General features: G+C 43.9%; 1 protein-coding gene across 1 annotated transcript in view; it reads left to right on the plus strand.

The window, feature by feature from the left end:
- CSMD2 (CUB and Sushi multiple domains 2) overlaps window positions 1-25,366 on the plus strand; it is a gene marked incomplete at both ends in the record, with an annotated part of 666,759 nt that overhangs the window by 39,172 nt on the left and 602,221 nt on the right. The window contains 1 exon segment of the mRNA XM_082658204.1: window positions 23,166-23,382. Within this exon segment, the coding sequence (XP_082514330.1) occupies window positions 23,166-23,382 (217 nt within the window).

The raw sequence follows: 25,366 nt of genomic DNA on the forward strand, positions 1-25,366 counted from the left end.
TGTTCAGAAGTTTTAACATTTGATGTTGTCCCATTTGTCTATTTTTGCTTTTGTTATGTCCAGTAAATCACAGCCAAATCCAGTGTCATAAAGCTTTTCCCCTGCATTTTCTTCTGGGAGTTTTATAGTTTCAGGTCTTACATTATATCTTTAATTCATATTGAGTTAATTTTTGTATATGGTGTAAGGTTAGGGTCCAAAATCATCTTTTACATGAGGATATCCAGTTTTCCCAGCACCCTTTTGTCGAAGAGACTATCCTTTCCCCATTGTGTATCCTTGGCACCCCTGTTGAAAATCATTTGACTGTATATGTGAGGGTTGATTTTTGGGCTCCCTATTCTATTCCATTGGTCTGTATGTCTGCCTTTATGCTAGTACCATACTGATTTGAGTACTGTAACTTTGAAATAGGTTTGAAATCAGGAGATGTGAAACTTCCAGTTTTATTTTTACTTCTCACAATTTTGGGGGCGGGTATTTGGAGTCCTTTGAGATACTATATGTTTAAGGATTTTTCCCCCTATTTTTGGCAAAAACAAAAACAAAAACAAACACTGGGATTTTGAATTGGATTGAATTGAATCTGTGGATTGCTTTGAGTAGTGTGGCCATTTTAACAATATTAAGTCTTCTAATTCATGAACATAGGATGTCTTTCTGTTTATTGTGTTTTCTTTAATTTCTTTCAGCAATGTTTTATAGTTTTCAACGTGTAAGTCTTTTGCCTCTTTGGTTAAGTGTATTCCTAAGTATTTTATTTTATGGAGTTATTGTAAATGAAATTATTTTCTTAATTTCCTTTTTGAATTGTTATTTTTAATGTATAGAAACACAATTGATTTTCGTGTGTTGATTTTGTATCCTGCAACTTTGCTGAATTTATTAGTTCTAACTTGTGTGTGTGTGTGTGTGTGTGTGTGTGTGTGTGTGTGTGTTTGTGTGTGTTTGAAGGCTTTAGGCTTTAGGCTTTGGTACATATAAGATTATGTCATCTGTGAACAGAGATAATTTTACTTCTTCCTTTCCAATTTGGATGCCTTTTATTTCATTTTCTTGCCTAATTGCTCTGGCTAGGATTTCCAGTACTACGTTGAATGGAACTGGTAAGAGAGGGTACCTTGCCTTGTTCCTGATCTTGGAGGGAAAGCTTTCAGTTTTTCTCCATTGAGTACGATGTTAGCTGTGGGTTTTTCATATATGCCTTTTATTGTGTTGATGTAGTCCTAGTTATGTGTGTGTTTTTATTATGAAATATTGAATTTTGTCAGTGCTTTTTCTGCATTAATTGAGATGATCAGGTTTTTTTTAACCTTTGTTCTCTTAATGTGGTGTATTACCTTGATCAATTTTTGCATGTTCAACCATCCTTGTTTTCCAGAAATAACTCCCACTTGGTCATGATATATAAACCTTTTAATGTGTTGTTGAATTCAGCTTGCTAGTATTTTGTTGAGCATTTTTGCATCAATATTTAGCAAGAATATAGGTCTATAGTTTTCCTGTAGTATATTTGTCTGATTTTTATATTGGATCAAAATCATAATAGGGCCTCATAAAATGAGTTTGGAAGTATTCCCTCTTCTTTTTGGAAGAATTTGAGGAGGACTGGTGTTAATTCTTATTTGGTAGATAAGAGTGTTTGGTAGAATTCTCCAGTGAAGCCACTGGGTCTGGGCTTTTCTTTGTTGAGAGGTTTGTTGATTACTGATTCAACCTCCTTACTAGTTATAGGTCTGTTTAGACTTTTTACTTCTTTATGATTCAGTCTTGGTAGCTGTATGTTTCTAGAAATTTATTCCTTTTTTTCCTAGGTTACCCAATTTCCTGACATATAATTGTTAATAGAAGTTTCTTATGATCCTTTTTATTTCTGTGGCATCAGTTGTAATGTCTACTCTTTCATTTCTGATTTATATTATTTGAGTCTTCTCCCTTTTTTCTTAGTCTAGCTAAAGGTTTGACAATTTTGCTGACCTTTTCAAAAAAAACCTCTTAGTTTTGTCAATTTTTTCTGTTGTTTTTCTATTTCCTATTTTGTTTAATTTTGTTTTAATCTTTATTATTTCCTCCTTCTGCTAACCTTGAGTTTAACTGTTATTCTTTTTCTATTGCCTTGGGATATAAGTTATTTTGTTGATTTGACATCTTCTTTTTTAACATAGTCATTTACTCCTAAAAACTTCCCTCTCATCTTAATACTGCTTTTGCTGCATCCCATAGTTTTGATGTGTTGTGTTTTCATTCTCATTTGTTTCAAGATGCTTTCTAACTTTCCTTGTGATTCTTCTTTGACCCATTGTTTGTTCAGTGGTGTGTTGTTTAATTTCCATACATTTGTGAATTTTCCAGTTTTCCTCTTGCTGTTGGTTTCTAGTTTCATTTCACTGTGGCCAGAAAAGGTACTCAGTATGATTTCAGTTTTCTTAAATTTGTTAAGACTTGTTTTGTGCCTAACGTGATCTATTCTGGAGAATGTTCTGTGTGTGCTTGCAAAGAATATTTATTCTGCTGTTGTTGGGTGTGGTGTTCAGTATATGTTTGTTAGGCTTAACTGGTCTATAGTGTTGTAATTGAACACTTTCCTTATTGAACTTCTTTCTGGTTGATCTATCCTTTATTGAAAGTGAGGTATTGAAATCTCCTACTATTATTGTATTACTGTCTATTTCTCCCTTCACTTCTTTCAATGTTTGTTTCATGTATTTGGGTGCTCTGCTGGTAGGTGCATATATATTTATAATTATTATATCTTCCTGGTGAATTGACCCTTTTATCATTATATAATATCCTTTTTTGTGTGTCTTGTGACAGTCTTTCACTTAAAGGTTATTTTGTCTGATATAAGTATGGTCACTTCTGCTCTTTTTGGTTACCATTTGCATAGAATATCTTTTTCCATAGTTTCATTTTCAGCATATGTGTGTCTTTATATCTAAAGTGAGTCTGCTAGACAGCATATAGTTGGATCTTGTTTTCTTCTCAGCCACTCTGTATCTTTTGATTGGAGGTCTAATCCATTTACATTTAAAGTAATTGCTGATAGAGAAGGACTTACTGTTACCATTTTGTTAATTGTTTTCTGTATGTCCTGCAGTTATTTTGTCCCTCTTTTCCTCTCTTACTGCCTTCTTTGTGTTTCATTAATTCATTTGCAGTGATATGCTTTCATTCCTTTCTCATTTTCTTTTGTGAATCTTTTGTAGGTAGTTACCATGGGGATAACATAAAATATCTTATAGTTAATACAATTTATTTTAAACTGATAACAACTTAACTTCAGTCACATACAAAAACTCTACTGCTTTACATCTCTCTCTTCAACTTTATGTTATCAATGTCACAATTTATATTTATTTACATTTTGTATCCATTAACTTAGTTTTTTTATGTTTATCTTTTAAATTCTATACCAGAATTTAAAGTGAATTTTTGTACCACCACTACAATATTACAGGATTCTTTACTTTCTATATATTTACCTTTGTCTGGAGCTTTATAATTTTGCACTGCTGTGTAGTGTTGCTTTGTATTGTCCTTTTTGTGTGTGTATTTACTGTGTAGTGTCCTTTCATTTCAACCTGAAGTACTCCCTTTAGCAATTTTTGTAAGGCAGTGGTGATGATCTCCTTCAGCTTTTTTTTTTTTTTAATCTGGGAAGGTTCTTATTTCTTCTTCATTTTTGAAAGACAGTTCTGTCAGATATAGTATTCTTAGTTGGCAGGTTTTTTTTTTTTCTTTCAGCACCTCGATTATACCTTCCCACTCCTTTCCGGCCTGCAAAGTTTCTGCTGAGAAATCCACTGATAATCTTATGAGCTCCATTGTATGTGACAAGTTGATTTTTGTCTTGTTGCTTTCAAGATTTTCTCTTTCTTTGTCTTTGACTTTTGACAATTTGATTATAATCTATCTCAGTGTGGGCCTTTTTGGGTTCATTCTAGTTGGAGTCTTTTGAGCTTCTTGAATTTGGATGTCCATCTCCTTCCTCAGAGTTGGGAATTTGTAGCCATTATTTCTTCAAATAAGCTGCCTGCCCCCTTTCTCTCTTCTCCTTCTAGGACTTCTATAATGCATATATTGGTCCAGTTGATGATGTCCCCGAAGTCCCTTCAGCCTTCTTCACTTTATTTTTTTCTTTTTTGTTCCTCTGACTTGATAATTGCAAATGACCTGTCTTTGAGTTCACTGATTATTTCTTCTGCTTGACCAAGTCTGTTGTTGAAACCCTCTAGTATATTTTTCAATTCAGTTATTGTATTCTTTAGCTTCTTACTACAGAAATTTTGGTTCTTTTTTAAAAAAATACTTTCTGTCTCTTTGCTGATATTATTTTATTCATGCATCATTTTCTTGAGTTCGTTTAGTTGCCTATCTGTGTTCTCTTGTAGTGCATTGGACTTCTTTAAGAAGATTATTTTGAATTCTTTGTCAGTAGTACATGGATCTCCACTTCTTCAAGCTCAGTTTCTGGAGATTTATTTTGTTCCTTTGACTGAGCCATGTTTCCCTGTTTCTCCATGTGCCTGTTTATTTTTTGCTGTGATTTGAAAAAATAGTCACCTATCCTCATCTTTATGGACTGGCTTCATGCAGGGGAAGACCTCCAACTAGCCTGGCTAGAGCCTCTGGAGGCAACTCAAACCTCCAGGGATGTGTCTTCTCTGGGCTTTTTCCTGTAGCTTCTCAGAGAGGCTTGCCATTTTCTTTTGCAAGAGCTTGTAATTTCTTGCTCCCTCTGGTATCTGTCTGTGTCTCTGCAGTTTCCCTGGTGCTGCAACAAGTACCAAGCTCTCTTGTTCCCTGTGGCTCCCAGGCACCTAAAGTATGCTGATTCCCTGTCTGCACTACATGTCAAACAAGACAGAAACCAGCTCCTCGGGCAGTTCTTTGAAAGTCTGGAGCATTGGACTTATGTTCCCTTCTTCTCTTTCCTCCCAAGGGAAAAGCTGCTGGTCGGGCTATTCATCTTAGTCTTGCTTAGCTATGCTGGCTTGGGGCTGTTGTGGTTGGTGTGAAATGGCTTTTCTCACCTGTTTCAATGTGACTGTTCTTGAATTTGAACTTGCCTGGGGTACTGTGACTTCTTAACAGGTTCCTGGAATTCTCATAAAGAGTTTTTGGGTCACATGCTGTTAAGTTGGCATCTCTGTGGGGAAGTGAAGTCCAGAGCTTCTTAGTTTGCCATCTGGCTGATGTCATTCCTTAAGCCTCTTTTTAATGGCACCTCTTCCAGGCACCCTCCCCCGCTGCCCCCAGCAAAGGCCACTGGACTGTAAGGGGTGTGGGGGCACCAGGACCTTTCTCCTGTAAAGGCCACCCTGTGCCACAGTAAATGCTCTCCCACCCAGCAGTTGATCACGGGGCATATGATGGTTGAATACACGAGTGTCTCTGCTTTTCCTGACCAAGTGCAGTGTGCATGGTCTTCATACTGCAGGTGAACATGTGCTCTTAGCTTTTTCAGGGACAGATGTGTCTTGAGAGGATGTTGTATTGGTGGGATCTGTCAGGGGTCAGAGGTCCTGGGTCTCAGCTCCGCCACCCCCAATCGATGTGACACTTCTGGTTTCTTTCTAGTCACGCGTGATCAGAGTCACACGTTCCTCTTGGGAGGCACAAGGAGGTGGGTACCTCTAGATCCTAAGAATCCGCAGGAAAGTGTCTGTCACCAGGAGGGTACAGGAAACAGGGGCCGAACAGGTTCTCCAGCCTCTGCTGAGAGACTGGAGCTAAGGGGTGGGCCCGCCAGAGCAGAGCTTAGCTCACAGCAGTAAGGACAAAGCTGGCTTCCGCCTCCACCTCCAGGTCCCTCTCTTTCTCCTTTCTATAAATTCTCTGTCCTTCCCTGTTACACATCTGCTTGCCAGCTGCCACTCAACCGAGAGCATGTCAGGGAAGGGTCGGGCTGTCTCGGATAAGGCGCTAGTAAATATCCATTGAATTGGCTTGACTCCTGTTCTTTGCATAGGCCCGTGTGTTTCCTGCCACAAATCCCCAGCACTGGGGCCAAGTAGATTCTAGAGGCCCCTACCTACAGACAGGGGCCTCCAGAATCTCCTAGGGGCCTTACAGATTCTATTAGAAGGCCGATCCACTCATTCAACATACAATTTTGATCTTTATCAAGGCCACCCAGCTGATGGCCCTGGAAATTCCTGATACCATTTTAGTGTGTCCACAGGAGAAGGGATACAGCACTGGCAGGATTTCTGGAGGCCCTAAACTGTCTCCAGGACTCTCATCCACAGAACTCTGCAGAGCAGGCCTCCGGGACACTCTTTGAGTGACCTCAGGTGCTGTGTGTCTGTGGATGGGGATTTCACTGGAGCATGGATGCGACTGGGACAGCAGGCAGGTATATAGGCCGGGGCTGTGGCTGACCAGGTTGGAGGAGGCCCCGGGTGAATGAAGACCTCTAAGGCCGGCACTGGGCATCTGGGGAAACAGCCATAGCCATGTCTTCTAAGCAGAAGTCTGAGGTCACTGGGGTGGGTTCTGAATCAGATGCTTCCACGTGACCAGCCTCATCATGGTTTGCATGTGTATGGGTGAGGACCAACAGTGGAGCTGTGATTTCCTTTTATAGAGATTTTTTTTTTTTTTTTTGTGGTACGCGGACCTCTCACTGTTGTGACCTCTCCCATTGTGGAGCACAGGCTCCAGACGTGCAGGCTTAGTGGCCATGGCTTACGGGCCCAGCCGCTCTGCAGCATGTGGGATCTTCCCGGACCGGGGCACGAACCTGCGTCCCCGCATCGGCAGGCGGACTCACGCCCACCGCGTGACCAGGGAAGCCCCCTTTTATAGAGATTTTAAGAGGAAGTACATTTCTCTATTACTCCCTGACACAATTTTTACATTATCTGTCTCCCACTCAGATATATTTCTCCCTCAGTTTATTCAAGCTCAGAGAAACAGAGAGAAGATATAAAAGAATTAATTAAAATAAAGTCTCTTCTAGGACAAGGTGTGTCATCTCCGTACTTCCTCTGGGGTGGGGGCAGGGTACAGGGCTGTAATGGAGTCGTGTCCAGCCACTCCTTAGCTCTGGTCAGCTCTTTTAGACTTCCATGCTGCATATGGCATATGGCCTGCCCCACCATCTTTCCCTCTTCTTTCCTTCCTCCTTCCATCCCTCTCTCCCTTCCTCATTCTCTCTCTCTCTCCCTCTCTTTCATCCCAGTGCAGTGGTAGAGCATATACTTTCAGATCTCAACCTCAGGAATCAGACAAACCTGTGTTTGAAACCCGCTTAATCATCTATTACTGTATATGTGAACTTGGGTGAGTTACTTAACCTAAACCTCATTTGCTAAACAAGGTAAAAAATAAGACCCACCTCTCTGGTATGTGGTGAGGTTTGAAAGAAATAATGTGAGTAAGGAGCTCAGCATTGTGTGGGGCACATGGTCAGTGCTTGATAAACGATGGCTGAAATTCCTTCAACCTGGTGCTTACTGACATTTGCTTCCTTTGGCAGCCCTGGGCTGGGCCCTCAAGCATGTGTTGGCGAGAAAGGCAGACTGTGCTCTCTGCCCTCAAGGAGCTCAGTCTGGTGGGGAGGTGACCGTGGCGGCAGTGGGCAGTGGCCCCTGGGAGGCCAATGGCATCCCATCCCCAGCTCTGATTCCACTGTGGGCTGGGTCTGTGGGCTCTTCCACCCCAGACAGAGCCGCACCAGCTGGTCTGGCTTCCTGAGCCTTCAGGGAGTTGGGTTTATATGAGCCGTACCTTTGTGAGTGCACGGATCGCAGTTCATTCGTTCATTGAACATCCGTTGCCTTACTCTGTGCCAGGCACTGTTCTAGGCACTTAGGATGCCTCAGTGAATAAAACAGGGACTTTGCTCTTGTGAAGTGTATGTTCTAGCAAGACGAAATAGACAATAAGCAATAAACACAGCATATAAGTAAACTAGTAGGATGGTGCAGAGTGATACATGCTATGGGAGAAAGATGATATGAACAGGTGAGGGAGCTTGGAGGTGCTAGGGATGGACGTGGGGAAGTGGGATATGAATTTCTAAAGAGTAATCAGGGTAGACTCATTGAGAAGCGAATGTTGAGCAAAGACTTAAAGGAAGAGAAGGGGTTTGCCCTATCTGGGGTAAAGAACTTTGCAAGAAGAAATAAAAGCAAAGGCATGGCAGCTTGTGGGAGGAACAGGAAGGAAGCAAGCATGGTTGGGGAGGGGTGAGTAAGGCAGGGAATCTCTATGAGAACAGAGATTGTGTCCACCCTGTGCCTGGCAGATGGTAGAAGCACAGTGAGTATTGGTTGAATGAATGAATTTTTACTGGCATCTAGGCTGGTCCAAGCTGCGCCAGGCCAGAACTAACCCATCGCTAATTTTCTTGAATAGAGAGGGCTGACTTAAGCTCTCGGATAGGAACAATTTTCAAATCACCAAACAGAGCTCATATAAAATTCAAATGTGCAGTTGGGGGCATCAAAACACAAAGGCCTTTCCTTAGCATGTACAAAGAACAGGACATCTGCTGAAGAGTGGGAAAAAACAAAATGAAATTACAGATGACCTTTGAAAGCCTAATTTAACGGAAAGTCTGCTGCGAAATTCTCCATGAGCGAGCCTTTTGGATCCCCAGCAGATGTCCATTCTGAAGCTGCCAGAGGAATGAGGGGGGTAGGCCATCTACAGAGGAAGAAGAGGCTGTACCCAACTGCTGGTGACCACATGTCACACCTTCCCCTACTCTGGCTTTTAGGATGTCTGATTTTGTTTCTTACTCTGTAGCTCAAGGCTCCCCACCCCTCATCTCCAGAGGCGTAGTCTCCCACCTGTCCTACTTATTGGTTGCTGAGGATTAAGTGTTAGGAACATCTCAGGAACACACTCCTAAGGGACCACCCCCCTTTCCCTCACCCGAGGCCTCCTGTGGCAGACCATCTCTAGTGTGGCCTCTGGCTCTGTCTGGCCTAAGGCTGGAAGGACGTTGTGTCAGGCATTCAGGACCTGAGTGGAGCCCCAGTGCTCTCTGCCCTCACCTCTGCCCCGTCAGCCCCTTACCCCAGCTGTCCCTCTCTCCCTCTGCTTCTTCATCTCACCAACTCCTTTCTTCCTTTCTCATCTTGGGCAGAAATCCTGGGAGAGGTTGGACAGGCATCTCAGTGGCCCAAGGTCAGGAGAAGCAACAGTCCCTGAGGACATTAATGGTTCAGGACCATGGATAGGTCTCTTCTGCTCCAGGCAGCACCAACATTTCACTTGGGTCACCTGACCCAGGGCATCTATGTGAAGGTGACCTTGAGACCCCCTTTATAGGATGGAGGGGTTGGAGCCTTAGTGACTAAGGGACTTGACCATATTCCTTGCTATGAAGTGGCAAAGCAGAATTAAGAACGCAGGTTTTCAGATTCTTCCCATTTCACCATGTTAGGTTCCCCCCCCCCCATTTTTAAATTAATTTTCACATCTGGGTCACATGAGACCAAAGGGCTTGAAGTTACCTCTGTCCCTTAGAGATGAGGCCAGTTCCACCATGGGTGTGTGTATTAGAAGAAATAGCAGCCATGAGCTTTTGATGGATAAAGAAACAAATGAAAAGCAAAACAAAACAAAAGAAGCACAGATGACAACTGGACAAGCTAATCTATTTACTCAACAAATATGAACTGAGTGTCTATGAAATGCCAAATTCTGTGCTGGAGATTTAATAGTGAATAGATGTGGTCCTTGCCATCATGAGGTGCCCTGGTGGTAGAGACAGAGACATAAGCTTGGTTTCTCAATTTCACAGCGCAGGCTTGCTTTTGACAATTCACTCCCATTTCCTAAGTTATGTTTTCTTCCTTCTGGGAAGTCCAATGTGTACAGAATTTCCCATGTGTCCTCTCTTCTGATGCCACACTGAGCCTCACCACAGTGGGCTTAACCCCCAAAAGGCAGGCAATAGGGCAGAAGCCTAGGAGTTTGAGCTGAGATGATTGATACTTAAGAAAAGGGCTCCCCAAGGCAACATTCTTTGTCTATCAGAGCGGTCTAGAAAGAGAAATGGCTTATCACATTGGCCAAGTTGGCATCTAGCCACTCCCCTCACCCCCCCAAATCAATCCACCCATCCATGGAGTAGTGGTTAAGAAGACAGGATCTGACACAAGATTGCCTGGGGTTGAATCCTGTTTCCACCATTTAGCAGCTGTCTGACCTTGGGCAGGTTACTTAACCTTCCTGGGCCTCAGTTTTCTTGCCTGTGATATGGGAATCATAATAGTACCTGTCTAATACAGTTGTGGGGATGGAATGAGTTATTAGATGTAAAGTACATAAGACAGCCCTTGGCAGAGGAAACAGTGTTTAATGATTATTATCATTAGACTAAGTCCATAAGGACAGGGATAGTGCCTGGGACATAGTGAGTGCTCAGTACTGGATTTTAAATGAATAAATGAATGAATTTGCTAAGACCTGAACTTCTGTGTGTCATTCCCTGTACTCAGCCCCGGCTTGAACCAAAGCCGCAGCTCAAGTGTCTTCTCAGCTGAGGAGAACTCAGTGATATCTCCCTGTATTTGCTCTGAAAGACCCAGCCAGGAGCACGACCAGCCCGGCAGAGGCACCTGTTCCCAGACACACCTGGCCTCTTCTCTTGGTGCTGATCCAGGGATGCAGCACAACCCAAAGAGTGAGAAGCTCTGCCATCAGCAATGCGAAGATACCTCTGCTGGTCCAGGATTCCCTGTCAACATGATAAACAACCCTTGGCTGGTACTGGCTCAAAATGATGACAAAAGAGCTGCATCTGTATCGCCAGGCAGGGAAAATCATATTTGGTCCACTGTGGTGGCTTCTGTGTTCAGCATGTCCTGGAGAATCAGAGAGCCTGGAGTTAGAATTAGGAAGCTGAACAGCACGGGATTATTCCCACAGAGCAATTGGACGTGGCACAGGGACAGGTTTGCTGCCTTACCCCGTCTGTTAGGCATTGTTTTGTGCCTTTGCTGCATGCATCCCCAGCTTGAGAGGAAGAAGGAGACCCTGCTTTGTTTCCTTGTCCCTGCGGCACAGCAACCGTGCTAAGCTCTTTTCAATAAATCCCAGGCTTTGCCGCTAGAGCTGGGTGCAGAGTGGAAACAGCACCCTAGCTTTGGAAGTGTGTCCCCAGGCGGTGTGTGAATCTTGTAGCCTGGCAGAGGGAGGGGCCTGAGCTTTGCTTTCACACAGATCTGTGTTTGAATCCCAGCTCTTCCGCTGCTACGTGTTTGACCTTGAGCACGTTCTTAAGCCTTGAGGAGCTTTGCTTCTTCGCCTATAAAGTGGTGGAGGTGGGGGCATGACAGCCATTTCAAAGGGTCATTGCTAAATTCAGGGGGATGATGTTAGGGAAGCACGTGGATACATGTTGGTCCCCTTCTTAGACCTGCCCCAAAGCACCCATCTTTCTGGGTGTGTATGTACGTGCTTCTGCTGTGCCCCTGGGATCCAACAGTGAGGTGTCCTCAAACCACTCAGCAAGTGGAGACACGGTTAGTAAGATGGGCCGTGTCTTTCTGTCTTCTATACTCCACTGTGAACTCCTTGAGGGCATGGATGTATTATACACAATCCACCCCTCCCTTTTCCCAACCCCCAATCCCACCCCCCGAGACCCGCACACACCCACGCCCACATCCATAGAGCCTGGAACTGAGCAGCCCTCCCCAGACTTGCTGAATGAAAGCTTGAACTTGGCTTGGACCTCTGAGGTTCTGGGTAGAATCCAGGGCATCTCTAACTTGGATGGAGAAAGTGGCATCTTTATTTTCACTAATCTTCTACTGAAACCTAGCATCTCTATTAATCATGAATATAAGCAACAAAGTACAGCAGTACTAGCAGTACCTGTGAATTTGTCGCTGATAAGATCACAGGTGTTTTCATAGAACATTACAGTAGTTGCAGCTATCTAGAAAGAACATTTGTGCTTTGAACTACAGTATTTTTCAGGCCCACTGCTAGATCTTGTTCCTAATGCATTAATAAAGGAACATCTATAATACTATATGACAAACTTTGGAAATATTCTGAAAACTATATTTCAGTATAATTGGCTTCCTTTGTAATTCTATGTATTTTGTTGTATGCATTTAAAAAGATCATTTGAGACGGCTTCACCGGGCTGCCAAAGGGGGCCGCGGCACAACGAAGGTGAAGAACCCCTGGTCCTGGAGGTCCGTGGGTGGGCTTCTTTGGCCTGCAGGTCCCCTAAAATGAATGAGAAAAGGTGGGAGGCTAGGTTCTTATGTGTATGTGACTTTCCTTCTTAGTGAATATTTGACAATGTCTGAAGACGTTTTTGGTTGTCACAACTGAGAGGTGCTACTCGGCGCCCAGGGGTAGAGGCCTGGGATGCTGCTAAACGTCCTAATGCACAGGACAGCCCTCCCAACAAAGAACTGTCCTGCCCCAAACGTCCATGGTGCCGAGCTGAGAAACCCTAGGCACATTCATGGAAATTTCTCGGATTGTTAAGACTTCTAGGGAAGAAAAATCAATGCATGTCTTCATTAGAAATACCTGTGATAATTCTCTCATCCAACACTGTGTGCACATCTACAACATATACCAGGCACTGGGCACTAAGGTTACAGGGAGGAGTACCACCCTGGAGGAGCTCTGGGTCTGCAGTTCAGTAGGATGCGTGACCCAGTAGAGTTGCGTGCAAGGTGCAGCCATTATGCAGATCTCTACGGGGCACCTGTTGTCCAAGCAACATGCTGGGTGCCACAGATCAGTGTGAATGTGACAGAATCCACGTCTCCCAGGGAACACAGACAATAAGCGATGCCATGATGTGTGCTGTGAGTGACGACAGAGGTGCAGGGCTCTGTGGGGACACACAGCGAGGTGTGTGCTTGGGTGTACGTTGGGGTGAGGGGAGTACACCTTAGTGCAGTGGTCAGTAAGGTCTCCTGGGGGTGCTGAAGTTTCAGTTGAGACCTAAGAGATGAACAGGAGTTGGCAAGATCAGAGGATGAAGAAAGGATGCTTCAATCAGAGGGAACAGCAAGTTTGAAGACAGAGGGAGCAAAAGAGCACAGAGCATCAAAGGAACCAAACAGAGAGAGCCTGGCTTGGGCTGGAGTGTCACTTAAGGCAAAGAGTGGCAAGAAGCAAAGCCTGGGAGAGAAGCAGTGGGTGGCTCAAGGAGGCGTCTTGTGTGCCACGTTTAGGACTGTGCGCTTTTCCCAGAGGAGCCATTGAAGGATTTTTAAGCAAGAATGGCAGGCCAATTTTTGTTTGTATGTTTGTTCTTTTGAAAGGGATAGATTGGGAGGGAAGAGGCATGGAATTTGGTGGATGGCTGTTGCAGTGACAGAGAGAGAGAGGGAGAAAGAGAGAGAGAAAACTTAGTCACTGCCCAGGAAACGAGGGGAGGCTCCTCAGAGGAGGTGCTGTGTGAACTGAATCTGGAACAGTGAGTAAGGTTTCCTAGGTCGAGAAGGTAAGGGAAAGGCGTTCCAGGCAATGGGCCAAGCATTGTACAGCCTGAAAGATCGTGGGGTGTTTGTAGATGATGAGCTATTTGGTGTGACCAGCATAATGTGCAGGAGAGAGGGGCTAAGATGAGGCCCAGTGCCAGCATCTCTATGACCCTGGCTTCTGGTTCACAACTAAAGGGTGACTGCAGAGGCCAAAGATACTGTTTGGCCCCTGCTTCTCCCACCTGTCCAGACAAGGTGCCCCTGCAGAAGACAGGCACAGAGATAAGCCAGAGTCCCATTGTAGAAGTGAGATATACAGTGGGCTGCCTGTGTGCAGGTGAGATGTCTGGTGGGCATGGCTTACCTGGCATCTACCACACTCCTCTGTGTTTCCTCTTAGGGCAGTCTCATTAACTGCATGGTTTCCACAAATCCATCTCTCCAACCCAGATTGCACTCCCGCATTCCAGTCTACGGCCCTAATTGCTTTCTGGCCGTCTCTGTCTGGATGTCCCACAGGCTTCTCCAACTAAGTTTGTCCAAAACTGACCATATCAGTCAATAAGTACTTGCAGAATTGAATTGAATTTTCCTGCCAAACTTCTCAAAAGAGTTATCTCCTCAAAATTATCATTATTTGTAGACATGATTGTATACCTAAAACACCCAAGGGAATCAACTGAGAAGTCTTTAGAATTAATAAGAGTTCAGAGACCCAGTTGGATGCCAGATGACTATATAAAAATCAATAGGTTTTCTGTATATCAGTAATAACCAGCTAGAAAAAAAATAATGGGAAAAAATGTCATTCACTAGAGCAAGAAAAAGGGCATAAGCTGTCTAGGAATAACCTTAACAAGATGTGACTGAGACCTATATAAAGAAAAGTACAAACCTTTACTGAAAGATTAGCTGGTGTTTATTACTTATAGTGTGTCAGGTACTATACTGAGTATTTAGCAATTTAGAAGATATTATCACATTAATCTGTACAACGATCCAAGAAGTGGTTGTTAATTTTAAAGATGTTGAAATGAGAGTTTAAAGAGTTTACATAAATTGCCCACAAAGTATTAAGTGGCAAAACTGAAATTTGAACCGAAGGCTTTTTGTTTCCAAAACCCAAGCTTTTAACCTTTTCACGAAGCCACCTTCAGAATACGCCATACATACACAAATGGTAGGTTGGTAGTTGTCTTCTGGGTATTATAAAAAGATTAATTCATTTCACTCATCCATTCATTCCAAAAATATCTATGGAGTGACTACTATGGGCAAGTATTGAGCTAGGTGCTAGAGATAAAACTATGAATGAAATCTCAAAGAGTCTACGGCTAGAGAAGCCACATAAACATATCATTATGTCACCATTGGTGAAAGCAGTGATATTCACTGGTTCACTAATTCATTCGCTAAGGATGAGCAAACAAAGGAAGAATACTTGCCATTTATCTCGAGGGTTCCAAGAGGGCTCCCTGGAGGAGGTAACCAGTCTTAGTGTGCCTGGAGTCAGCTGGGTGAGGGAACTAGAGAGAGAGCATTCCAAGCACAGAGAGCTGGGTAGGCAGTGAATATGCATGAATCATTCATTCAACCAACAACTCTTGTGGGAGCGTCTGCTGTGTGCCAGGTACAGGTCTGGGAGCTGGAGAGAGAGTAGAAACAAAATAGCTCCCCTGCTTTTATGGAGATGGCATTCTATCGGGGTAGGGGGGCACTGAAAATAAACAAGAAAATAGATGTCAGAGGATGCTCAGTGCTGTGGAAAAAATAAAGCAGGAACCTGGAGGGCTGGCGTGAGAGGAGGGAGGCTTGGATTTCATGGGCTGTGAGGTGATGTTACTTGACTCAGGCTGAAGGAAGTGAGGGATCGGGTCACACAGCTCTTGGGGAAGAGCTTTCTGGGCTGGAGGTCGAGCAAGTGCAGGGTCCCAAGGTGGGCATGGGATGGGCTTAGGTATCATGGCCCATCACAGGTATGAAGGGATGAATGACAGTAGAGAAGGTCAGGGGCAGCGAAGTGTCCGTTCAGTAGGGCTTCTGAGATGTGGCAAGGACTTCGGCTGCTGTGTTGAGTAGGATGAGAAGCCAGAGAGAAATCTTTCTAAATGTCAGTAAAGGAAAAAAAATATTACCAAGAAAAAGACAGGTAAAGATGGCTGCCTGTAAAAACCAACCATTTCATTCTACATGAAAAAACTAAATGAAACAAAAAGCACACAACAGGTGAAAAACCACCTTTTCAGCAAATATGACAAAAGAGTGAAATCCTGATTCTCTAAAGAGTTAGCACAAATTAATAAGAAAAACAGTAAGAACTCATGGAATATTGAAGAACATAAAATTTAGATACCTTTGTATGTCATCATAGAATTAAAAGGCCAAAACGACTACAAATGTATATGTAACACATGTGATGCATAGAAGATGTAAATATGTAACTCAGTGAGAAAAAATAAACACCACAGTGGAAAATGAGCCCAGAATTTCATCAGATAGTTCCTCAAGGGAGGAATTAAAATTATTGAGGGCATCTTCTTTATCCCTTCATCTGTCGATGGGCATTTAGGTTGCTTCCATGACCTGGCTATTGTAAATAGTGCTGCAGTGAACATTGGGGTGCATGTGTCCTTTTGAATTATGGTTTTCTCCGGGTATATGCCCAGTAGTGGGATTGCTGGGTCGTATGGTAGTTCTATTTGTAGTTTTTTAAGGAACCTCCATACTGGGTTATAACTTTCTCAACTCACTAACCAACGTTTGATTCCCGGGAGACTTCCAAATGAGTCGGGGTTCCAGCCCTGTCTAACCCTCTCCAACAGCGCCTGCCACAGAGATCGGCCAGCCTCCTATGGACAGCACACTCCCCCAGAAACCAAAGCTGGATGCAGTTACCACTTAAGTGAACACTCGGTCTGGGACTCTGGCCATGGAAAAGCATTTTCCACCGCACTGACCAGCATGCTGTCACCAGACTTTACTAAGAGACCAGGTCTTACTTATAACAGAAAAAAATATCCAGAAACAATTTAAATGCTTGACAGAAGGAGAATGGTTGAGTAAATTCTAGTATAACCATATACTAGAACGTGGCACGTCCATTTAAAATGCTGTTTATGAGTTCAGTATCTTGGGGCGGGAGAGTTCATGTTGTCACGTTTACTGAATTGTTGCAAAAGAAAACCGAGAAATGACCTGAACGGCCATCAGCAGGGGAGTGGTTGAATACATTGAGATACATCCAGGCTGTGGAATATCACACATTTATATAAAAAATTAGTTAGATATGGCTCTACTGACCTGGAAGGTATCCCCAATGTAGTGTTAAATGAGAAAGCAGGTTGCAGAGAAGTGAGTGCAACTACGATTTCATTTAAAAAAAAAATAATAAAAATTCTCCCAGAATGTGTCTTTGTTTGCATGAGAGATGAGAAGGTTGGAGAGGAGAGAGTTACCTGCCGGTTAACTTTGGTAGCTTTGGAGTGGGTAGAAGGGAGAGAGATTGGCGACCCGTTTGTCCGTATACATCTTTGTGTTGCATGTATGCATAGCCATGTATATTACAAGTAACATTGCCTTTTACAACTTAAAACTGAAGAATAATTGACTGAAAAAAGAGCCCACAAAATTATATATATAATATTATCTCACGATGTGAAATATGCATGGAAAAATCTAGAAAAAAAAGAAAATATTAACATCGGTTGCCTCTGAGAGGAAGGCGAGATTGTAGTGTTTCCTCTTTTTAAAATTCTTGCCTATATTTTCCAAATTTTCTGCAAGGAGGAAGATATATACATTATTGTTTAAAATATAATGGCCTCTCCCTTCTCACCAGCCAATCTTGCCTTTACTTATTTACAATCTGGCCTCTGTCCACCGTGTCACCTGCCACCTGTCTTTGCTGAAGTTCATGCATCCATTCTGCAAGTACTTATTGAATTCTCGGCACTGGGGATGCAACAGGAACCAGGACAGAGCTCCCACTCTCAGCATCCTTACCTCCAGAGGGACCATTTAGACATCAAACCGAGTGACCTCATCCCAGACCCTCACCTTAGCCTCTCTGTGGTGCTCAATGCCCTGAGTCACCTTCTTCTGTACGGAGCTGCACTCTGGTTCTCCTCCCACCGTTATGCCTGCCTTCCTGCCTCCTACTCTATCACCTTTCTTGTCCCTGTACACGGAAAGTGTTCCCAGGGTCTCTGTTTAGAGCCCCCCTGATTTCTTTCTCCGCAGCACAAGATGCTGTTCATACCCAGGTTCTGAATCAGAAACTGCAGACCCACACAACAGATGGGGTGCTGGGGATGGTGGTGAATGTTGGTATCAGTGGTTGACCAGGACACGAATGAGGGTGGTCCTCAAGGTGTGACCCCTGTTGGGTGTATACTCCGGGATCATTCTGTGCAGCCCTGTAGCACAGTATGGCCATGTGGAAGTATTTGCTTATGTCTGGGTCTATGATCCAGGCCCCAAGGCCCATCACAGGGTCTAACCTAGAGGAATGAATGAATGAGTGAGTGAATGACATAGTGCAATGACATCACCAGACAGATTTCAGAGACATGAGCTGAGTAGATCTGGTGCCAGTGCCAGTGGGGTGAAGTTCAGGAACATGAACCAGGGGGCTCCTTTAAAAGTTGTGGAGATAGGAGCTTTATTTCATTATTACTGTAGTTGAATATTTTTTCTGGGTTCTGAGCCATTTATGTCTTCCTTTAGGAACTAACTTATTCAAGACCCTGTCCAGCTTTTTAATTATAGTGCTTGTTGTTTTCCTACTGGTTACTAATAGCTCTTTCTGTATTAACTGTTTTATTGATACTTTTCTACCTAACCTTTTTGTGTGCCTTTTGATTTTGTTTCTATTTTTGACCTACACATACTTTCTGTATAAACTATCAGTCTTGTAGTATCTTCCACAGCTTTTTTTTTTTTTTTTTTTTTGCGGTACGCGGGCCTCTCACTGTTGTGGCCTCTCCTGTTGCGGACCACAGGCTCCGTAAGCGCAGGCTCAGCGGCCATGGCTCACGGGCCCAGCCGCTCCGTGGCATGTGGGATCTTCCCGGACCGGGGCACGAACCCGTGTCCCCTGCATCGGCAGGCGGACTCTCAACCACTGCGCCACCAGGGAAGCCCTCTTCCACAGCTTTTACATTCAGAAAATCACAGTCAGATAATTATTTGTGTATATGTTCTTCTATTTTTTGACTTTTTAAAAAACTTAGTTTAGTATATGGTGTGAATTGACAAGATAACTTAATTCTTTTCTCAAACAGTTAATTAGTTGACCTTGCAAAATGTTTTTCTTTTCTCACTGATTTTTAATGCTTATATATATTTTAATTTTTACGTCTATTTAAAACTATTGCTGTAATACTGTGTCATGTTCTGCCTGTCCACCCTTGGGCCACCTCCACACTATTTTCAAAGCATCATTCGGTGATTCCGTTTAGTATCTTGTGGAATGAGAATACTACAGTTTCTACCTTTTCAAAAAATATCCATTGTCTGCGACTGTCTATTTCTTCCAGTTAAACTTAGGCACGCTTTTACCAAATTTAAAACAGGTTATTGGGCTTTTGATCAGAATTGCACTAAGCTTATAAATTAACTTTTCAAAAGGTTAATATTCCAAATTAACCTTTCAGAAGTTTGTCTTCCACTCAAGATTACATATGTCTCTCCAATTATTCAAATTTTTTATCCTTCTCTAAATGTTATTTTTATACAGTGACTGCCTGTTTCTTATTAAGTTTATTTCCATTTATTATACGCATTTTATAGTTATCATAAATAAGACCTTTTTTCTTTATATTTTTATCTGTCACTTGCATATGGAAAATGTCATTGATTTTGTATACTTATTTTGTGTTTGGCTACTTTACTGAAATTTCTTATTAGTTCTAATAGCTTCCTAATTGATTCTCCTGGGTTGTCTGGGTATATTAATATATCATCTGCAAACCATAATTCTGCTTGCTCCTTTCTCCTTTCTTTTTCTTGCATCGCATGGATTAGCTCTTCCAATAAAGCATGAAACCTCAGAGGTGATAGTAGCATTTCTATCTCATTCCTGATCTTAATCAGGCATTTCACCGTAAGTAGGATGTAAGTTATTGTTTTAAAATGGTTGCTCTATCATGCTAAGGAAATATTCTTTCTCCTACTTCCAAATGCTTATTTCAATCAGGGTTACATGTCTAATTTTATTAAATGCCCATTTAGCATTTATTCATAAGACCTTAGCTTTTTTTTTCCTCTTTAAATGGGATACTTTGTGTTATCCCTCTTTTCTGTTAAAAGAGATTTTTCAATATTAAAGTCATTTTAGAGATTAACTGTCCTTGTCAGTTAATCCCTAAAGTGGGCTTTAAAAAAATTAGTGTTGAGTCCGTTTATCAGCATCATAGTTAAGGTGGATCTGAAGTGGACTGCTTACTTTTGAATCCCATCTCTGAGTAACGGGGTGGCTTGGACCCCTTCCTCAATTTCTCTTTGCCTTAGTGCTTCATCTGTAAAATGGAGGTGATATGAATAGTATCCACCTTCTAGGGCTGTTGTGAGGATTAAACAAATTAATATATGTGAAGTTCTCAGAGGAGTGTCTAGCCAAACACTCACTAAATACAAGCACTGTATTAAATGAATGAGAACTTACCATGCGTCTGGTACTGAGCTTGGGCTATGGATTCAAAGACGGGAAGACTCAAGTATGGTCTGTCTTCTCATGGAGCTTAACAGCCTGGCAAGAAAACAGATACTTATGAATGAATCACATGGAAGCATGGACATTTGCTTCTGTGATAAGTGCTACCAAGGAGAGGTGATGGTATCATGAGAGCATACAATAGGGGGTTTGAACTAGTCAAGGAGAGACAGTTGACTAGACATCTGGAAGAGAGAACAGCATACCCAAAGGCCCTGTGGCTGTGCAGTGAGAGTGTGGCCAGTACAAAGGACTGAGAAGGGCGGGGTGTTTTTTTCTGACAGATATACATCTGTGACACATATCACCGTGTAAATTTAAGACATACAGCATGTTGGTTTGATTTTTGTATATTGTGAAATGATTACCACAATAGGCTCAGCTAACAACCATTATTTCACCATTATCTCATATAAAAACAATAAAAAGAAAAGAAGAAAGGAACAAATGTTCTCTTTGTGATGAGAACTCTTAGGATCTACTCTCCAAACAACTTACCTGGATATCACACAACAGTGTTCGCGATAGTCGTCATGTGCGTTACATCACTAGTACTTATTTATTTTACAAGTGGGATTTTGTACCTTTTGACCACCTTCCTCCAATTCCCCTCCCCCCTCCCCGCCTCTGATAACTACAAGTCTGATCTGTTTTTCTATGAGTTTGTTTTTTGGGGTTTTTTTGTTTGTTTGTTCAGGTTCCACATATAAGTGATATCATACAGTATTTATCTTTTTTTCTCTGACTTATTTCACTTAGCATAATGCCTTCGAGGTCCATTCATGGTGTTGCAAATGGTAAGATTTCCTTTTTTTTTTATGGCTGAATAATATTTGTGTGTGTGTTTGTGTGTGTGTGTGTATCTCACAACTAATTTATCCATTCATCTATCGATGGACACTTAGGTTGTTTCCATGTCTTGTTTATTGTAAGTAATGCTTCTATGAACGTGGAGGCGCAGATATCTTTTCGAGTTAGTGTTTTTGTTACATTTGAATATATTCCCAGAAGTGGAATTGCTGGATCATGTGATAGTTCTATTCTTAATTTTTTGAGGATCCTCCATACTGTTTTCAGCAGTGGCTGCCCCAATTTACAATCCCACCAACAGTGCACAAGAGTTCCATTTTCTCTACATCCCTGCCAGCACTTGTTATCTCTTGTCGTTTTGATGATGGCCATTCTAACAGGCATGAGGTTATATCTCATTGTGTTTTTAATTGGCATTTCCGTAATGACTAGTGATGTTGAGCATCTTTTCATGTACCTGTTGGCCTTTTATATATGTTCTTTGGAAAAATGTCTGTTCAAGTCCTTTAGAAGGGTGGGGTTTGGCTGGAAAGCTAGTGGACACAAGGGTAAGAGGTCACTAAGGGCCAAACCGTACAGAGACCCTCATAGGTCTACAAGTGATTTTTCCTTACTGAAGAGCAATGATGAGCTATGGGAGGTTTGATGTCGGTGGAGGAAAGGGGAGGTCACCTGATCAGATTTCTGTTTTGAAAAGACACCTCCAGCTGTAGTGTTGGCAAGGACCAGGGTAAACACAGTTGACCAGTTAGGAGGTAGTTTTTATGGCAGTCTGGGGGAGAGGCGCTGTGGGGTCGAGGGAAGTAGAGACAGAGACAGGGTGATCGGTTGTCCATGGGGTTGTGAAGGAGAGGAAAGTGTCAGGAAAGGGTAGGTGGAGGACATCACGAGCCTGAACATCCCAAAGGAGGTGTCAGGTCTGGAGCTCAGAGAGAGGTCTGGCCTGGACTGTGAAGTTGTGAGTCATCAGTGCACAAGTGGAGGTCCTCTAGACCAGACAGAGAGGAGGAGAGGCCCCAACACTGAGCCTGGAAAGGAGCCAGAGAAAGCCATGGGAGGAAGGATGGAGAGTGAGCGGTATGGGAGGAAGCCGGGGACCAGGCTGCTCAAAGCATCATTGCATCTGCAGGGCACCAGGTAAACAAGCAGGCTCTCTGGCCCCTCCCAGGTGCTGTACATCGGAATCTAAATGCCAGCCAGGTCCCCAGGTGCTGCTCATGTGCAGTGTATAGTCTGAGATGCTCTGGCCTGGGAGGCGTGATTCCAGAAAGGAGGCAACAGTGTTAGAGGCAGCTGAGAGGTCTGTTAAAATGAGGGCTGAACGAGATCCACTGGACCCATCGGTGACCTGTTTGGGTGGATTGACAGGACCAGAAGCCAGAACTGACGGGCTGGGAGTAAGGAAATAGAGACAGAAAGGACAGACAGGTTGTGTTTTCTAACACTTTGGCTGAGAAGGGGAAGAGAGAGACAAGGCTGGAGGGAGAAGAGAAGTGGAATGGGGAGTTGGTTTTTTTGGGGGGGGGGAGTTGGGTTTTTAAGGAGAGTCTTGAACACATTTAAAATGGGAAAGTTCCAGTGGAGAGGAAATGATTGAACACTTGGAACGTACGTAAGAGAGAAACGTATATAAGGTTCTTGAAGATTAGGCAAGGATGGGATCCAAAGGGCACATAGAAGGGATATGTTTAGATTGCAGGAGGGCTAGTTGATCTGCAAGAGGAAGGAAGACCGTGTGGGGCGGGCTAGACGGATTTGGAATTGGGAAGACAACGGAATCCCCACTGATGACTTTTATTCTCTGTGGAGATGGGAGGAGGGGGCTGGGGCTGAGAAGAGGAGCCTGGAGGGTCAGGAGGCCGTGGACAATGGAGAAAATTTGACATCATCAGTCTGGCATTTAACGTTGTAAAGAGGAAGTTCCACCTGGTCTGCTGGCCTTTTAGTTCAAACTCAGCATTGTTTCCTACCTCAAGGGTTGTTCTAAGGCTTGAGTACAACGATGCCCATTTTATCACCTGGACAGCTCATGGCACAAGCAAGCTGGCACTCAGTGTGTCAGTCACCCACCTTCCTTCCCTCTGCACTGAGCATGGGCTGGTCCAGAGGAAACACTTGGAAGAGGGGGTTCATGCGCCTCTAACACACTGCTCCCATCTCTCTGGGAGATTCTCAGAGTTCTTCTGGCCGTACTGAACAGCCCCCTTTCTCTCTCCCAGGCCAGAACTGCACGTTCCAACTGCAGGGTCCCAATGGCACCGTTGAGAGCCCAGGGTTCCCGTATGGCTACCCCAATTACGCCAACTGCACGTGGACCATCACAGCGGAGGACCAGCATCGGATCCAGCTTGTGTTCCAGTCCTTCGCCCTGGAGGAGGACTTTGACGTCCTGTCGGTGTTTGATGGGCCACCCCAGCCAGAGAACCTGCGAATCAGGTATCACCCCCTCCTCCCCGTGGCCAACAGCTGGGCCTGAGCCAAGCTTGCTGAGAGGAAGAACCAGGCAGGGTGAATTGTCATCAAGAAAGACCTGTTTTTATGAGGGCTGCCCTGAACTCCTCTGCTTTCTTTACGTTTCCCAATTCCTTTCTCCTGCTTAGAAGTTCCCAGCAGGCAGGAGGTTTTGTAGGACAATTGGGAAGACTAGATAGAAAACACACAGAGCAATTCAAGTCTTTCTGTTACAGCTGATTTCGCATGCGTATGTGTGTGTGTGTGCACACCTTTGGGTGTATATTCTTTGCACACACAGAAATATATCCCTTGGACCCAGCAGATATGAACTGAAGGCTAGTAGCAACTATGTCTTACATCCCCGACTTGAAAACCATCAATACTTTGTTGGATTTTGCCTTGCATTTGCATGGCTTTGGCTGTGGGTACAGAATGGAGAATTTAGGGAAGTTTCTACCTTTTAAACCGCAGCGCACTCGATAGAAGAGGGAACAATGGAGAGGACGAGACTGCTTTCCCGTGCTTCTGAGCTACCTCCCAAGGAGAGAGTTCACATCAAGGAGGGAGACAGGGAGGAAGGCTCCTCCCACCTCTGCAGGAAGAGCAGACTTTGGGGGGGCAAAGATCAAGGCCCCAGGGTCATAGCTGTCCAGGTTTTGTTGACCTGGTGGCTTTCCGTGCCTCCATTGCAAGACTTGTCCTGGTTCTGCAAGATACACTTTGAGCTCCCAGGGAGACAAAGGGTTCATGGCTTACCAGCCAAGCCCTGGGGACCCCGGGGTCCTCAAGGCTTTGTTTAAGATGCTCTTGGATCAGAGTCACAGACAACATTCCCGGGACTGAGCCAGCCCTCTTCTTGCTTGCTCCCTGCCCTCTCAGGGCAGTGCAGAGGTGAGCTGCCATGTCTGCAGCTGGGATGGGCATCTGGGGCTCCCCTGACTAGTGGTTCCTCTTCGACAAGACCAGGCTTGTCCATCTGCCCTTGACATTGCACAGGAATTGGCACACAGTAGGTGTTCAGTGAAACTTGGGTGGAGGGACTGGAGTGCTCTTCACTTACTCATTCCACAAATATTTCGTGAGCACCTAGTATGTTCCAGACACTGGCCTGGGTGCTGGGGACGCAGCAGTGAGCAAAACAAAGCTACTGTCTTCAAGGACGTGACGTGCTCATTGGGAAGGGGGCAGGCCTGGACTTCAATATGTGAGTTTAGACTTCAAGGCTAGAGATATAAAGCTGGGAGACTAGGACTGGTTAGTGCTTAAAACCAGGAGACTGGACGAGGTCACCATCAGATGTCGAGCTCCAGTGACCCCATCGGTAGGGCACCGGCGCAGACCCTTGAGGGATGTTGAAAGACAGAAAGTCAGATCAGACCAGTGGGGCGGCTGGTTGGGGTGCAGATGACTGGAGGCCTATTCTGCGTCCTGAAGTTCTTCCAGCTCTTTTTTCTCTTTAGGCAGGGTCCACGCACGTGTGGTCAAAGCTCTATCTTCTGCCATTTGAGTTCTCTGGTTCTGAGAGTGAAGTGTGGAAGACCCCCAGAGGTGGGATGGCTCCGGCCGGGAAGGGTGGGGGTTCTGGGACCTAAGGAGGTGGTCCTGGCAGGGGGTCCCTGGATGTATTCCCAGCCAGGGCACAGCCCACTCTGGCCAACCAGCTGTGTTTGAGGAGAAGGCTCCTGGGTTTTGCACCGCCACAAGGTCATCCCTGCTCGGGCTCCTCATGCCTGTCATCTGCCTGATGTGCTCATTTTGGTTCATTTCAGAATTATATGGTTTTCCCATACAGCATTTCTACTTCCACACTATCTGGGATCACGTCCGCTTTCTTGTATCTGCTCCCGCGTATTTGCATTTTCTTTCTTTTTACTTACTTAGTCTTGCCAGAAGTTTGCCTCTTTTATTGGTCTTTTAAGAGTCCCAACTCTAGGGCTATCAGTTTTATCCCTTTCCTATTACCTGA

This window comes from Grampus griseus (genome assembly GCF_964374135.1).
Source record: "Grampus griseus genome assembly, chromosome: 1".
Lineage (NCBI taxonomy): Eukaryota > Metazoa > Chordata > Mammalia > Artiodactyla > Delphinidae > Grampus > Grampus griseus.